This window comes from Schistocerca nitens, chromosome 12 (genome assembly GCF_023898315.1).
Source record: "Schistocerca nitens isolate TAMUIC-IGC-003100 chromosome 12, iqSchNite1.1, whole genome shotgun sequence".
In the NCBI taxonomy this organism is placed as follows: Eukaryota; Metazoa; Arthropoda; class Insecta; order Orthoptera; family Acrididae; genus Schistocerca; species Schistocerca nitens.
The window spans coordinates 16012543-16028127 of NC_064625.1; the positions used below are offsets into that span (position 1 = coordinate 16012543).

Consider the following 15585-nt stretch of genomic DNA (forward strand, 5'->3'; position numbering starts at 1 on the left):
AAATAGATGCAAGGATACGTGTGTGGTTTTCGTAAATTTTGGATATCCTTCTGTAGCTACCTTTCCTAATGTGACAGCTCTTTACTTCGAGGTGTACCTCATGTACCAAACGTATGATTGCGTCAGGTGCTCCTCACAGATTTTGGCACCTACCGTCCCAGCACATTCACCTGCTACAGAATTGACCTTTTACGTACTGCAGGGGCGGACGCACCAGCCGTGCCATCGCCTGCGATGTCGGAGGCGGCGCTGGTGCCAGCTGCACCACCGGTCGCGCAGCAGCAGAGTGCCACCTCAGCCGGTGCTACAGTCCAGACTCTGATCCCACGGCGCGCACCTGCCATGCCCAAACCTAAGTGGCACCCACCGTGGAAGCTGTACCGCGTCATCTCAGGTCACCTAGGCTGGGTGCGCTGCGCTGCCGTAGAGCCAGGAAATGAGTGGTTTGCGACGGGCTCAGCTGACAGGGTGATAAAGGTGGGCTGCAAACTGGCAATGCTGTGAGGAGTGTAGCGAACACTCTCTCTCCTCTCCTCTCTCTCACACACCCTCTCCAACATCCCCCCTGCCCCCCCCTTTCTCTCTCTCTCTCTAGGAAACATTCCACGTGGGAAAAATATATCTAAAAACAAAGATGATGTGACTTACCAAACGAAAGCGCTGCCAGGTCCATAGACACACAAACAAACACAAACATACACACAAAATTCTAGCTTTCGCAACCAACGTTTTCCTCATCAGGAAAGAGGGAAGGAGAGGGAAAGACGAAAGGATTTGGGTTTTAAGGGAGAGGGTAAGGAGTCATTCCAATCCCGGGAGCGGAAAGACTTACCTTAGGGGGAAAAAAGGACGGGTACACACTCGCACACACACACACACTTATCCATCCACACATATACAGACACAAGCAGACATATACAGAGGCAAAGAGTTTGGGCAGAGATGTCAGTCGAGGCGAAAGTGCAGAGGCAAATATGTTGTTGAATGACAGGTGAGGTATGAGTGGCGGCAACTTGAAATTAGCGGAGATGGAGGCCTGGTGGATAACGGGAAGAGAGGGTATATTGAAGAGCAAGTTCCCATCTCCGGAGTTCAGATAGGTTGGTGTTAGTGGGAAGTATCCAGATAACCCGGACGGTGTAATACTGTGCCAAGATGTGCTGGCCGTGCACCAAGGCATGTTTAGCCACAGGGTGATCCTCATTACCAACAAACACTGTCTGCCTGTGTCCATTCATGCGAATGGACAGTTTGTTGCTGGTCATTCCCACATAGAATGCTTCACAGTGTAGGCAGGTCAGTTGGTAAATCACATGGGTGCTTTCACACGTGGCTCTGCCTTTGATCGTGTACACCTTCTGGTTACAGGACTGGAGTAGGTGGTGGTGGGAGGGTGGATGGGACAGGTTTTACACCGGGGGCGGTTACAAGGGTAGGAGCCAGAGGGTAGGGAAGGTGGTTTGGGGATTTCATAGGGATGAACTAAGAGGTTACGAAGGTTAGGTTTACGGCGGAAAGACACTCTTGGTGGAGTGGGGAGAATTTCATGAAGGATCTATCTCATTTCAGGGCAGGATTTGAGGAAGTCGTATCCCTGCTGGAGAGCCACATTCAGAGTCTGATCCAGTGCCGGAAAGTATCCTGTCACAAGTGGGGCACTTTTGTGGATCTTCTGTGGGAGGTTCTGGGTTTGAGAGGATGAGGAAGTGGCTCTGGTTATTTGCTTCTGTACCAGGTCGGGAGGGTAGTTGCGGGATGCGAAAGCTGTTGCCACCTTTGTGCACATCGTTGTCTACCAACCCAAGTTCACCACAGGATCAACATAGCCCAGCTTTAACCAACACTTTTTCACCTTTTTTCACATCAGATCTCCAGTTACTTTCTCCAGTTATTTTCATTTTCATTTCAACCTCATGTTACACTTTCCACCTTTAATACCATGTCACCCTCACAACACCCCCACAACGACCCCATTAAGTTTTATTTACATTCCCTCCGCAAACATGCCTTCACCCTAGCCAGATTACGCTCGCATATTTTATTTTCTCAGGCTTGTCTGACATTTGGCATTACCCCCAAAGGCCTCACACTTAAAGTTCCCATATCTGGCTGCAACCCTTCTTTCCATCAGTCCCTATACCAGTTCCAAACTGAACAATCCATTGCCCTCACCCACCTAATCCTTCATCTACACATCAACTCAGCCAATGAACACACCCGTCAACTCCTATCCTTAATAAAAGTCCTCAATCTTTCCTCTCCCACATCCACACCGTCTATTCAGAGCATCCTCCTACAGGCCGACCGCAAATTAGAACAGCATGCCACCCTCCACCTCAAAAACTATCCAATCTCCTGGTTTCCCACCTCCGGAAAGGCAACTCACTCGCCCTTCACAACCTTTCCAGCAAACCTCAACCTCCTCTCATTGCACACAAACCCAGTCTCTCCCATCTACTCAATCTCCCACTTCCAGCTCCACTCCCTCCAAAACCTCAAAATTCCAATCAACACAATCTGGTACCACAACACCCTAATTCAGTAGTTAACCTTTCCTCCAAACCTCTCTCCCAATCCAAAACCTCTGTCCTATCCAAAGGCCTCACCTTCAGCCCCACTCCCAGATTCAACCAAACAGCCCTCGTCAAAGATTTACTGTCCTACACTCATACTCTCTGCTGAAAGTATCACTTTGCCACGAAGAAAAATGATCCTAATCCTACCCCTAATGATCCAACTCCCCAAGACACTATCCAAATTGAACCCTGCCTGGAACAGTTCCGTCCTCCGTCACAGTGGGACCCACCTCCTCTTCCTCAAAATCACCCTGTCCTAACCTTCCAGGAATTTCTGACTTCCAGCCTTGCCTCTCAATCCTTCTTAAAAAACCTTAATCCTACTCCCAACATCACCACTGCTGAAGCCCAGGCTATCCGTGATCTGAAGGCTGACCGGTCCATCGTCATTCTTCCGGCGGACAAGGGTTCCACGACCGTGGTACTTGATCGTCGGGAGTATGTGGCTGAGGGACTGCGTCAGCTTTCAGACAACACCACATATAAAGTTTGCCAAGGCAATCCCATTCCTGATGTCCAGGCGGAGCTTCAAGGAATCCTCAGAACCTTAGGCCCCCTACAAAACCTTTCACCTGACTCCATCAACCTCCTGACCCCACCGACACACTGCACCCCTACCTTCTACCTTTTTACTAAAATTCACAAACCCAATCATCCCGGCCGTCCCATTGTAGCTGGTTACCAAGCCCCCACAGAACGTATCTCTGCCTACGTAGATCAACACCTTCAACCCATTACATGCAGTCTCCCATCCTTCATCAAAGACACCAACCACTTTATCAAACGCCTGGAATCGTTACCCAATCCGTTACCCTCAGAAACCATCCTTGTAACCATTGATGCCACTTCCTTATACACAAATATCTCGTACGTCCTGGGCCTCGCTGCGATGGAGCACTTCCTTTCACGCCGATCACCTGCCACCCTACCTAAAACCTATTTCCTCATTACCTTAGCCAGCTTCATCCTGACCCACAACTTCTTCACTTTTGAAGACCAGACATACCAACAATTAAAGGGAACAGCCATGGGTACCAGGATGGCCCCTTCGTACGCCAACCTATTCATGGGTCGCTTAGAGGAAGCCTTCTTGGTTTCCCAGGCCTGCCAACCCAAAATTTGGTACAGATTTATGGATGACATCTTCATGATCTGGACTCACAGTGAAGAAGAACTCCAAAATTTCCTCTCCAACCTCAACTCCTTTGGTTCCATCAGATTCACCTGGTCCTACTCCAAATCCCATGCCACTTTCCTTGATGTTGACCTCCACCTGTCAAATGGCCAGCTTCACCCGTCCGTCCACATCAAACCCACCAACAAGCAACAGTACCTCCATTACGACAGCTGCCACCCATTCCACATCAAACAGTCCCTTCCCTACAGCCTAGGTCTTCGTGGCAAACGAATCTGCTTCAGTCCGGAATCCCTGAACCATTACACCAACAACCTGACAACAGCTTTCGCATCCCGCAACTACCCTCCCGACCTGGTACAGAAGCAAATAACCAGAGCCACTTCCTCATCCTCGCAAACCCAGAACCTCCCACAGAAGATCCACAAAAGAGCCCCACTTGTGGCAGGATACATTCCGGGACTGGATCAGACTCTGAATGTGGCTCTCCAGCAGGGATACGACTTCCTCAAATCCTGCCCTGAAGTGAGATAGATCCTTCATAAAATCCTCCCCACTCCACCAAGAGTGTCTTTCCGCCGTCCACCTAACCTTCGTAACCTGTTAGTTCATCCCTATGAAATCCCCAAACCACCTTTCCTACCCTCTGGCTCCTATCCTTGTAACCGCCCCCGGTGTAAAACCTGTCCCATGCACCCTCCCACCACCACCTACTCCAGTCCTGTAACCGGGAAGGTGTACACGATCAAAGGCAGAGCCATGTGTGAAAGCACCAACGTGATCTACCAACTGACCTGCCTACACTGTGACGCATTTTGTGTGGGAATGACCAGCAACAAACTGTCCATTCACATGAATGGACACAGGCAGACAGTGTTTGTTGGTAATGAGGATCACCCTGTGGCTAAACATGCCTTGGTGCACAGCCAGCACATCTTGGCACAGTGTTACACCGTCCGGGTTATCTGGATACTTCCCACTAACACCAACCTATCTGAACTCCGGAGATGGGAACTTGCTCTTCAATATATCCTATCTTCCCGTTATCCAACAGGCCTCAATCTCCGCTAATTTCAAGTTGCCGCCACTCATAGCTCACCTGTCATTCAACAACATATTTGCCTCTGCACTTCCGCCTCTACTGACATCTCTGCCCAAACTCTTTGCCTCTGTATATGTCTGCTTGTGTCTGTATATGTGTGGATGGATAAGTGTGTGTGTGTGCGAGTGTATACCCGTCCTTTTTTCCCCCTAAGGTAAGTCTTTCCGCTCCCGGGATTGGAATGACTCCTTACCCTCTTACCCTCTCCCCTAAAACGCACATCCTTTCGTCTTTCCCTCTCCTTCCCTCTTTCCTGATGAGGCAACAGTTTGTTGCGAAAGCTAGAATTTTGTGTGTGTGTTTGTGTGTCCATCGACCTGCCATCCCTTTCGTTCAGTAAGTCACATCATCTTCGTTTTTAGATATATTTTTCCCGCATATATATATATATATATATATATATAAAAACAAAGATGATGTGACTTACCAAACGAAAGCGCTGGCACGTCGATAGACACACAAACAAACACAAACATACACACAAAATTCTAGCTTTTGCAACCAACGTTTTCCTCGTCAGGAAAGAGGGAAGGAGAGGGAAAGACGAAAGGATGTGCGTTTTAGGGGAGAGGGTAAGAGGGTAAGGAGTCATTCCAATCCCGGGAGCGGAAAGACTTACCTTAGGGGGAAAAAAGGACGGGTATACACTCGCACACACACACACTTATCCATCCACACATATACAGACACAAGCAGACATATACAGAGGCAAAGAGTTTGGGCAGAGATGTCAGTAGAGGCGGAAGTGCAGAGGCAAATATGTTGTTGAATGACAGGTGAGCTATGAGTGGCGGCAACTTGAAATTAGCGGAGATTGAGGCCTGTTGGATAACGGGAAGATAGGATATATTGAAGAGCAAGTTCCCATCTCCGGAGTTCAGATAGGTTGGTGTTAGTGGGAAGTATCCAGATAACCCGGACGGTGTAACACTGTGCCAAGATGTGCTGGCCGTGCACCAAGGCATGTTTAGCCACAGGGTGATCCTCATTACCAACAAACACTGTCTGCCTGTGTCCATTCATGCGAATGGACAGTTTGTTGCTGGTCATTCCCACACAAAATGCGTCACAGTGTAGGCAGGTCAGTTGGTAGATCACGTTGGTGCTTTCACACATGGCTCTGCCTTTGATCGTGTACACCTTCCCGGTTACAGGACTGGAGTAGGTGGTGGTGGGAGGGTCCATGGGACAGGTTTTACACCGGGGGCGGTTACAAGGGTAGGAGCCAGAGGGTAGGGAAGGTGGTTTGGGGATTTCATAGGGATGAACTAAGAGGTTACGAAGGTTAGGTGGACGGGGGAAAGACACTCTTGGTGGAGTGGGGAGGATTTCATGAAGGATGGATCTCATTTCAGGGCAGGATTTGAGGAAGTCGTATCCCTGCTGGAGAGCCACATTCAGAATCTGATCCAGCCCCGGAAAGTATGCTGTCACAAGTGGGGCACTTTTGTGGTTCTTCTGTGGGAGGTTCTGGGGTATTTGATGCAATTTTGACTATTTTTCCACATAATCACCATCCCATTAATTGCATGTGCTGAACTGTGGAACAAGCTTCCTTATGCTACAATTGAAGAACTCTTCCCAAATTCCTTTTGCCACTTCAGAACCTCTTTCTGCACTTCCTCACCAGTTGAGAATTTTATTCTATCATGTGTGCCTTCAGGAGGTGAAAAGGTGCCAAGTTGGGAGAATACAGGGATGGTTCAGAACATCCCAACCAAATGAGTACTAGAGCGCCTCAGTGGCTAAGGCTGTGTGAGGATGGAAGTTGTAGTACAACAAGCACACTCCTCTCGTTAGCATTCCCCTCCTTTTCTTTTGACTGCTCCTTCTGAGTTTTTTTTAGGGTCTCATTATGCATTGATGATGTCCAGCTGATGTAGAAATTCGACGAAAATGTTGCCTTTTCGATACAAAAACACTTTTAAACTGGAAATCGTGGTTTTGAACTTTTTGTCAGGTGGGGGAATTGCTGTGATGTCACAGTGATGACTGTCTTTTGTCTCGTGCACGTAATGAGCCACCCACATTTCACCTCCAATCACAGTAGAGCTCAGAAAATCCTCTGAGTCACTCAAGAAACTTACAGGTACTATTGACCAGATTTTTCTTGTGCTGCTCTGTCAGCTGTTTTGGGACCCATCGTATGCAGTTTCCGATATCCCAGTGTTTCTCTCTCTCTCTCTCTCTCTCTCTCTCTCTCTCTCTCTGTGTGTGTGTGTGTGTGTGTGTGTGTGTGTGTGTGTGTGTGTGTGTGTGTGTCTTATAAGAGAGATCTAGAGACTTGTGGAAACATCACAGAAATTTCATCCATTTCCAATAGTCGGTCCTCACGGACAGTTTCTTCCAATTTTTGCACCAACTCGTCAGTCAGAGTAGAAGGTCTTCCACTCCTCTGTTTGTCACAAACATTTGTTCTGCTTCCACTACGCTCCCTACACCAGTTAAACACATTTGTTCCATACATAAGATGTTTGCTTTAAACTGTTTTGATTTGCAAGAAAATTTTGGTACGAGTTATTCCTTCCGCGAGTGGGAAGGGAGTCACAAGGTGTGGCTCGCACTTAGTGGGACTTCTTACTGACGTCTCTCACGCAACTGGATACTACGACGTGAGTTCACGTACCTGTGTGTCCCTGCAATGCTCGCTCTGGTCGGTGGTCTCCCTCTACAGCTCAGTGTTGCCAGTGCTCAAAAAAACAAAAAAGGACCACAGCGCATTTTGGTTGCCGTACACCTACTTTCTGAACATGCCTTGTACGATATGTATGTATCGTGTTATGACTTTGGAATAACTTATGTCACTGTACATTAGAAAGACATAAAAATAGAATGCTGTTTCGCTATATGGTTCAAATTTTGTGTAGGTTTTTGATTGAAAGTGGGAACAAAAATATAAATGTGAAAGCAACAGAAAAATAAAATTCTTCCAGGGGTCACAGACTTCTTTTCCTGTAATGTTACATCACGCTCTGTAAATGCTGAAGGGAGCAAAAATAGCATCTAGAGTCTAATAAGTGCAAAGAACGTATGACAAGATAAAACACTTTTGAAACAAGACTCGGAGCATTTTGGGGATCTTTTGGTTTCATGGATGAACAGAAATGTAAGTATAAAGATGTTCAGTGGCCACAGATTCTGTCCTGTAAAGTTTACATGGCCTAATTCTTTGCACACATTTAAGTGATCACGTATGTAGATGCCATATTAATCCACATAAATCCACCTGATATGTAAGATTGAACACCTGAAACAAATAAATAAAACTAAAGTAAAATGAATAGTGGAAACTAATTGTTATATAAGTAGACTCAGACCTGCTTCACCAACTTTTTGCCATCATCACTGGGTATTATTTACCCAGCTAATAATTTTTTCTACTGAAAAAAAAATTAAAAACTGAGTAAAGAATACCCACTGATGATGGTACAAAGGTGCTGAAATATGTTTAGGTTTATATAATAAACAGTTGTTTGCATAAGAGGTGGACTGGAAAGCCAGTAATTTTGTCTGTCAACATGGTTATTACAAGACCTTCATACCAAATGATGAATAAGCAAACTTGTTGTTTCATTTGATATCAATAACAGTCATAGTAAAGTCTAACCAAAAATGAAATGTTCCCATTTAAAAATATATTTGTGTGTGTGTGTGTGTGTGTGTGTGTGTGTGTGTGTGTGTGTGTGTCACATCTCTTCCTAAACCACTGGATTGATTTCAACAAAATTTGTTTGACATATCACTTACTATCTGGAAAGAAGGGTAAAAGTCTAGATGAGGGCCAGTTGCTTCCTTACATGTTTCGTGCAGCCATGTTTTCAGTGCTTGCTGCAAGGTATGATGAGAAGGAAAGAGGATGTCAGCTACTGGGCCTATGCACCCAGTGAGGAGGCAGCAGACAGTTGGCATATTTTGAAGGAATATGGTCACAGTTTCACAACCAAACTGTCACAGTCCAATCCAACCCAAACCACGGGCTATGATAAAGATCTGTTTGTCGTCACAACCAGGTTTGTTCCAACTTATAAACACAACCTGGTAATTTGAGACATACTCAGAAAAAGTCAGATATTTGTGACAATGAAGATTAAAAATTTAATAGCTGCTTGTTTCACTCGTGGCAGTTTGTTCTTTACTAATATATCCCAACTTAACAACAACCTCGCAGTTTTTGACACATTCAGAAAAAAAACTGCCAAATGTTTGTGACAATGGCAAAGAAGAGAATGGTCTCTATTTTGGCACTAGAAATTAGTTGCCTGTTATGTCACCTCTCATTAGTTAAGTGAACGTATCTTCCCACTGACTCTGTGAAATTGTTGTATTGCGAACCTGTGAGCACTAGAAAAGTATCGTTGTGACTGTCACTGGCCCAGATCTGAAACACTGCGGGGATAAGACCCGTGTACCTCCTGCAGAGAAATTAATTTCGTGTATTTACTTGCTTCAGAATACTTTAAAACTGCAAAGCTCAATCTGTCCTTACTTGTGTCATTTGACAGGTCAAGCAGGTCGTGAGAATGAGCACTACAGTGAGCCAATAATTTTGCCATTGTGTTTGGGAACCGAATATTATGCAACACAGATGAATACATTTCTCAGGATTGAGGTGAAGCTACAAAATGAATTTTAATATACAGATACAGCTATAGATGAAATACGGGTACAGATATACGTGAAACACATTACAAATATGTGAAATATACATAGCATATACTTCTGCAGCTGAAGCCACTGGCAAAAGGCCAGTATTTTCTAATAGCACTAACACAGGTCCAATTATACATAAAATATTCTGGTTCAAAATTTGTTCGTTAAGTATTAACCTGTAAGTTTGCACACAAAATGTTCAGATCTGGGACCTGGCATCTGGGCAGTTGAAAGTGTCCCTGACGGGCCACATCAGCAGCGTGCGTGGGCTGGCCGTGTCGGCGCGCCACCCGTACCTCTTCAGCTGCGGAGAGGACCGCCAGGTCAAGTGCTGGGATCTTGAGTACAATAAGGTGAGTGAGTTTATGTACACTTGCGGTAAGAGATGCATAAAACTGAGTGGTGAAGCTGAATGCACCCCATCTGTAAGGCAAGTGGGATATCTATCTGTTCAGTGTTGGAATACAGTTGACTGCATTGCTACCAGAATGCATTTCCCTACCTCCATTAGCTCATTTACAGCCCTTGTCTGTGGACAAGTTCATCTCTTCACCATTATTTTTACGTACTTGTTTACAACTGTTGTGTTGTTAATACCAGGCACTTATTATTAACCCGACAGTGTTTCAGGTGCTGCAGTGCGGGCTGTATACATCGCAGGATGCTGAAGCGTTGTAGGTATAAAATTTCCACTTTCAGGCACAGGTGAAAATATGGTGCTGTAAGCAGTCAGAATGTGATGTGGCTGCAGGAAAATGGAGGAACAGTCACACACATGTGATGGTGGTTCTAGCACATGTATAAGGATTTCCTCACGATTTACAACACGTGTTCAGTACGGTCTCCCGGGTCAGCAACATGCTGCATCCGTAGCATGGCACAGTCGACAGTTCCTCGCAGAACATTTGGTGTTATCAGAGTAATGTGTTATTTATATCAGGAAGAGTCAGGATACAACCCTAATAGACACCGTCTCTCAGATATCCCCACAACAAGTAGTCGAACAGATTTAGGTCAGTGGATCTGTAAAGCCACACATCGTGAACTCGCTTAGAGATGATGCGGTCACTACCGAAGGTTTCCCGAAGCAAATCTTTCACCTGGCAAGTGAAATGTGGTGTCACCCCATCTTGCATAAAAATAGTGGCGTGGACACAGCAGTATTCTTGCAAAGGTTGAATCACATGTTGCACAAGGAGGTCCTTATAATGTGCAGATGTCACTGTACAACTAACGTTCCCACGAGTTTTCACCTCCTCAAACAAAACTGGACCAAGAATGAAGGAACTTGGGAGATCGTACCACACAGTTGCAGTGTATGTTCCTGTACAACATATGGTGGAGTAGAACCCCATATGCGACAGTTCTGTGTATTCACAGCTCTGTGCAGAGTAAAATGTGCCTTGTGTTTCCAAAGGATATTCCCTAGCCACATCTCACCGAGCGAGGTGGCGCAGTGGTTAGACACTGGACTCGCATTCGGGAGGACGACGGTTCAATCCCGTCTCCAGCCATCCTGATTTAGGTTTTCCGTGATTTCCCTAAATCGTTTCAGGCAAATGCCGGGATGGTTCCTTTCAAAGGGCACGGCCGACTTCCTTCCCTAATCCGATGAGACCGATGACCTCGCTGTCTGGTCTCCTTCCCCAAACAACCCAACCCAACCCTAGCCACATCTCATCTCATCCAATCCATTTCCACCTGTGCCAAAAAATGGGAGACACGCATTTTGAATCGTGTAGTGATACCAGTGTAAAATACGCCACAAAATCTTTTGACCTGTTGACCAACGAAGAGACAATTCTCGTGACACAGATCAAGCACTGGCTGCAGAATCTGAGGCACGTGTTGCACCGTCGACTATAGCTACAGCAGCAGGCTTGGGAATGGGCTGCTTCCCTCACCCTGCTGCACCACATAATTCACCTGCTTCTTAAAATTTCGTGATCATATTCTTACCCCATTTATTGACAAGGGCCTCTTCACAGCTGTTTCCTTCGGGTATATTCGTGCAGTGCTGTGCTCGTGTTGCTGCCCTTCCGATAAAACAACTTTACCGTCAGTGCACAATCTTTCTTCTCAATAGCCACTGCATTTGGTATGGAAAACTTCAATATTCTTAACCCTGTACACCAACAGTCGATTTGCAAAAGAAATCTACTCACATCGACAAGTTACAAACAATTTACTGACATCAAAACAAGAAATATTTCACACTCTGACTGCTTAGAGCACCATATTTTCACATGATGGCAGAAAGTGAAACTAGAATTTTTTTTTGGCATGCTCCTCGAGTGCACTGATTAATGAAAATACCACAGTGTTTCAGCATCCTGCGACATATACAGCCTCCATAGCAGTTTACGGAACTACATCAGTTTAATTATAACTACACAGTACGTGCCCTCTCTGCTAGACCATATATTTTTAATTTTTTATCGTACAAACTGGTAGACATAAAAAAGTGCAAACTGTCAACCCAGACAGTTGTTAAGATACGGGCTTTAATTTCGACAGGAGTTCAGTTTGAACGCTGTCTGGATTTAGGTCTTACTCAGTTTCTCACAATCTCTTAATCCTAGAATACTGTAGGAAGGAAATGTTATGTTGCTGCTAAACCACCATAAAATTTACTAATCCAAATTTTATTCAGAGTAAGTCATAATTTATGGGCCATGCATTAGTTAATCACCATTATTAGATTTCCAGTGGTATGTTAATATCAAATTAAGTACAAAATGTCTCATTTTATACCCTAGCATGGTCATAATTTTTTCAAGGGTTTAGTAATCTAGGTTTAACAGGAATGGCCCTCAAAAAGGACCCGACCGATTGCCTGCTGTACTCTTTCCCAAACCCACCACACCTCTTAATGGACTAGGAAGTGGTGGCACAGTAAAGCATTATCTCCTTCTGTTTGATACGAATCAGTTTTTTAAATAGGAGGATCGTCTGCTTTTATGATATTCCTGGTTTTGAATTTGCAGGTAATCCGGCACTACCACGGCCACCTGAGTGCTGTCTACACATTGGCACTGCACCCTAACATCGACGTGCTGGCGACGGCGGGCCGAGACGCGACGTGCCGCATCTGGGACATGCGCACCAAGGCAAACGTGCACACCCTTACTGGCCATACCAACACAGTTGCCTCTGTCATCTGCCAGTCTGCCGAGCCACAGGTCCGTATCGACTGCTAGTTGTATCTCACAAGTGCACGAGAATGGAGTGCTCGTTTGTCGTAATCCATTTCCTTGACCTGCCAGTATTGGAGATGGTGACTCCTCAGTAGAACCTGTAACTACTGTGTGTTCCATATTGATGTGATATGCGATTTCTCTATAAGTTTCTTTACTGTGACTGTGTATAGTGGAGGGTCTCTTCCATCGTGAGCTATCGTACTAGGTACAAATATACCTAGTGTTTGGTGAACAATTCTTCTAAACTTGGCCCTCAGTTCTAATTGCTCCTGCCCACAGTGAAATGTTACAAGTTGTTTGAGATAAAGTGCTACTGCCTCTTCATCATGTAATATTCTGTACCAGTTTCAGTGGGAACTGCCTGAAAGAGGTCGGGTCTTTTTATTGCAATTAGATCCAGTACATTTGTGTCATGAGTGAGCTTCCAAACTATCTGTTCTAAGTAGTTTTCAGAGAAGGCATTTAGTTCTGTTTCACACGATGTAATGCCAAGATAACTGCTTAGAAAGACAGTTATTCTGCCTTATAATGACAGAATGAGAAAGGAACATGCTTACCAGTGAAATGAGGTTGTCTCTGAAGTTCTTGGTTACATCTGTTGGTTGATAGAAAGGTTCAATTACAAGTTTATGCCTATCCTCTGTACTGAGTCTTCCCCAAATAATCTTGTATGAGCTTCAATTTATATCTGGTTGGATTAGAGTTTATTTTCTACCGTGATGAATACGCCAACTGTGTTTCCCTTTAGCCTATCCTTCCAGTATAAACTTAAATTTACCACAAATATCTCACTGCTATCAGTTGCATGTTTCAACCAGTTTGCTGTTGGTCGTATGTACGAGTTCCACTGTTTCTTAGAAGGCTTCAACCTCTGACACTTTGTTCACATTCTTTGGCACTCGGTCAGTAGGATTTTAATCCTTTCGATCCCTGGGAGGGGGGGTTATTTCTTTTAATCTCATCGTAATACTTTGTGGTGTCCTACAGCTATCATTATTCAGAATGAATGGATAGTCATATAAGCTAAACAAAAGTTATATGCATTCCACACACTGTCAGCCACCTAGTTAGTGGCCTCTGATGTGTAGTGCACCATTGACCCATTTATGGGGTCCTTACAATTCTCATTCTTGTGGCCTAGCTTGCCATAGACCATATTGTTTTTTCTACAAACATAATTTTTAAGTGCATGTATAAACATTGAAAGATTTATTTGAAATCTATTCACAGTTGCAAATATAGACAACCATCAACTATATAATGGAATGATGACAATGAAAATATGCGCCACACTGGGTCTCGAACCAAAAAGTCCCGCTTATCACGAGGGCCTTTCCATTAAGCTGTCCGAACATGTGTCATGGCCAGATACAAACTTCCATATGTTGTCAATCGTATGTCTACAACCTGGACTCATATGTCCATTATGTACATTCCTGTGTAGGGGAGACATTTACTTAGTGTTGACAAATAAACACAATATTACAGTACCTGTGTTGCGCAGAAGGAACATTGTAGCATACTTCTGAACAACACAGGCACTGCAATATCATATTCAGAGATCTAACTTCCACTCTCAAGACTGGTGGATTTTTGGGGTAGTCTGTACAGTGACACAGACTGCTGACTTATTCTGTAACAGGCAGGAGTACTGTCTTCACCAGATGCGTCTCTCATGAACATTTTGTGTCATTTTGCCAATGTACAAACTGCTATAATTAATGTAAAAATTTTCTAGGTATGGTGCCACACCATATTCTAAAAAAACTGTTGTTGTTGTTGTTGTTGTTGCTGCAATCTTCAGTCCGAAGACTGGCATGATGCAGTTCTCCGTACTCCTCTAGCTTGTGCAAGTACCTTCATTTCCAAATAACTACAGCAACCTGCATTTGTTTGAATCTGCGTAATGTATTCAAATCTTGGTGCCCATCTGCAGTTTTTACTCTCCACATTTTTCTTCATTACTGAACTGACAGTTCCTTTATGCTCCAGAATGTGTCGTATCAACTTGTCCCTTCTTTTACTCCGGTTCTCCCATAAATTTCTTTTCTCACCAATTCAGTTCAGTTCCTCCTCATTAGTTATTTGACTTACTCATGAGATCTTCAGCATTCTTTTGTAACACCTCATTCTGAATTCTTCTCTTCTCATTTGAACTGTTTGTTGTCCACATGTCACTTCCGTGCAAGGATATGTTCCACACAAACACCTTCATAAAAGACTTTGTAAAACTTGAATTTATGTGAGATATTAACAAATTTCTCTTTTTCAGTAATGCCTTTCTTTCTGACGCCAGTCTAAATTTTATACCCTCTCTACTTCGGCCACCATCAGTGAAGCAGAACTCATTGTCTTATTTTTGATGTGCTATTCCCAAGTCTCATTGCCTCAGTGTCAACTGATTTAGTTCAACTACATTCCATTACCCTTGTTTTACTTTTGTTGATGTTCATCTGATAAACTCTTTTCAGGATACTAAAACAACTATTATTGAATAGAACTGACACTTAAAAATGCTTTTACATTCACTGGCTGTGGCCACAGAAGCCTACACATTTATTATTGCCATTCCTCCTGAGAGGAATGTGGTATGCATCTTGTCTTTCGAAGAGGTGAACAGCCCTCACAGAACCGAGTAGGGCTGCAGTTTTCACAGAAGAGTGGAAGTTCACTCCGATACGGCATATCTCGAGTATGTGGCCTACCTTCAAGAAAAGAGCATCCGAATACAGCAGAAATGTAGTCGACCCAAAAGTATCGCACTCGTCCTTGCAGTCGTGAACATGCATCCTCGGTCGTATGTCGAACACCTTGTGAATGCCACGCCTGAAATATGCATTTGATTTGAAGATGCTCTCCCCCGAGTGCAGGTTTGTCGTGCGGTGATTCCTCGTCTGGAACCCTGTGTGCCCTGTATATCAA

The 15585-nt window shown here is 44.5% G+C and overlaps 2 protein-coding genes across 3 annotated transcripts in view; one reads left to right on the forward strand and one right to left on the reverse strand.

The window, feature by feature from the left end:
* LOC126215323 (uncharacterized) overlaps positions 1–15585 on the reverse strand; it is a 209218-nt gene that overhangs the window by 95884 nt on the left and 97749 nt on the right. The gene's annotated exons all lie outside the window — the stretch shown is intronic.
* LOC126215321 (pleiotropic regulator 1) overlaps positions 1–15585 on the forward strand; it is a 45477-nt gene that overhangs the window by 8679 nt on the left and 21213 nt on the right. Inside the window, exons 4-6 of the mRNA XM_049942002.1 lie at positions 203–477; positions 9667–9816; positions 12451–12645. Of these exons, the coding sequence (XP_049797959.1) occupies positions 203–477; positions 9667–9816; positions 12451–12645 (620 nt within the window). The remainder of the gene's footprint in view (positions 1–202; positions 478–9666; positions 9817–12450; positions 12646–15585) is intronic.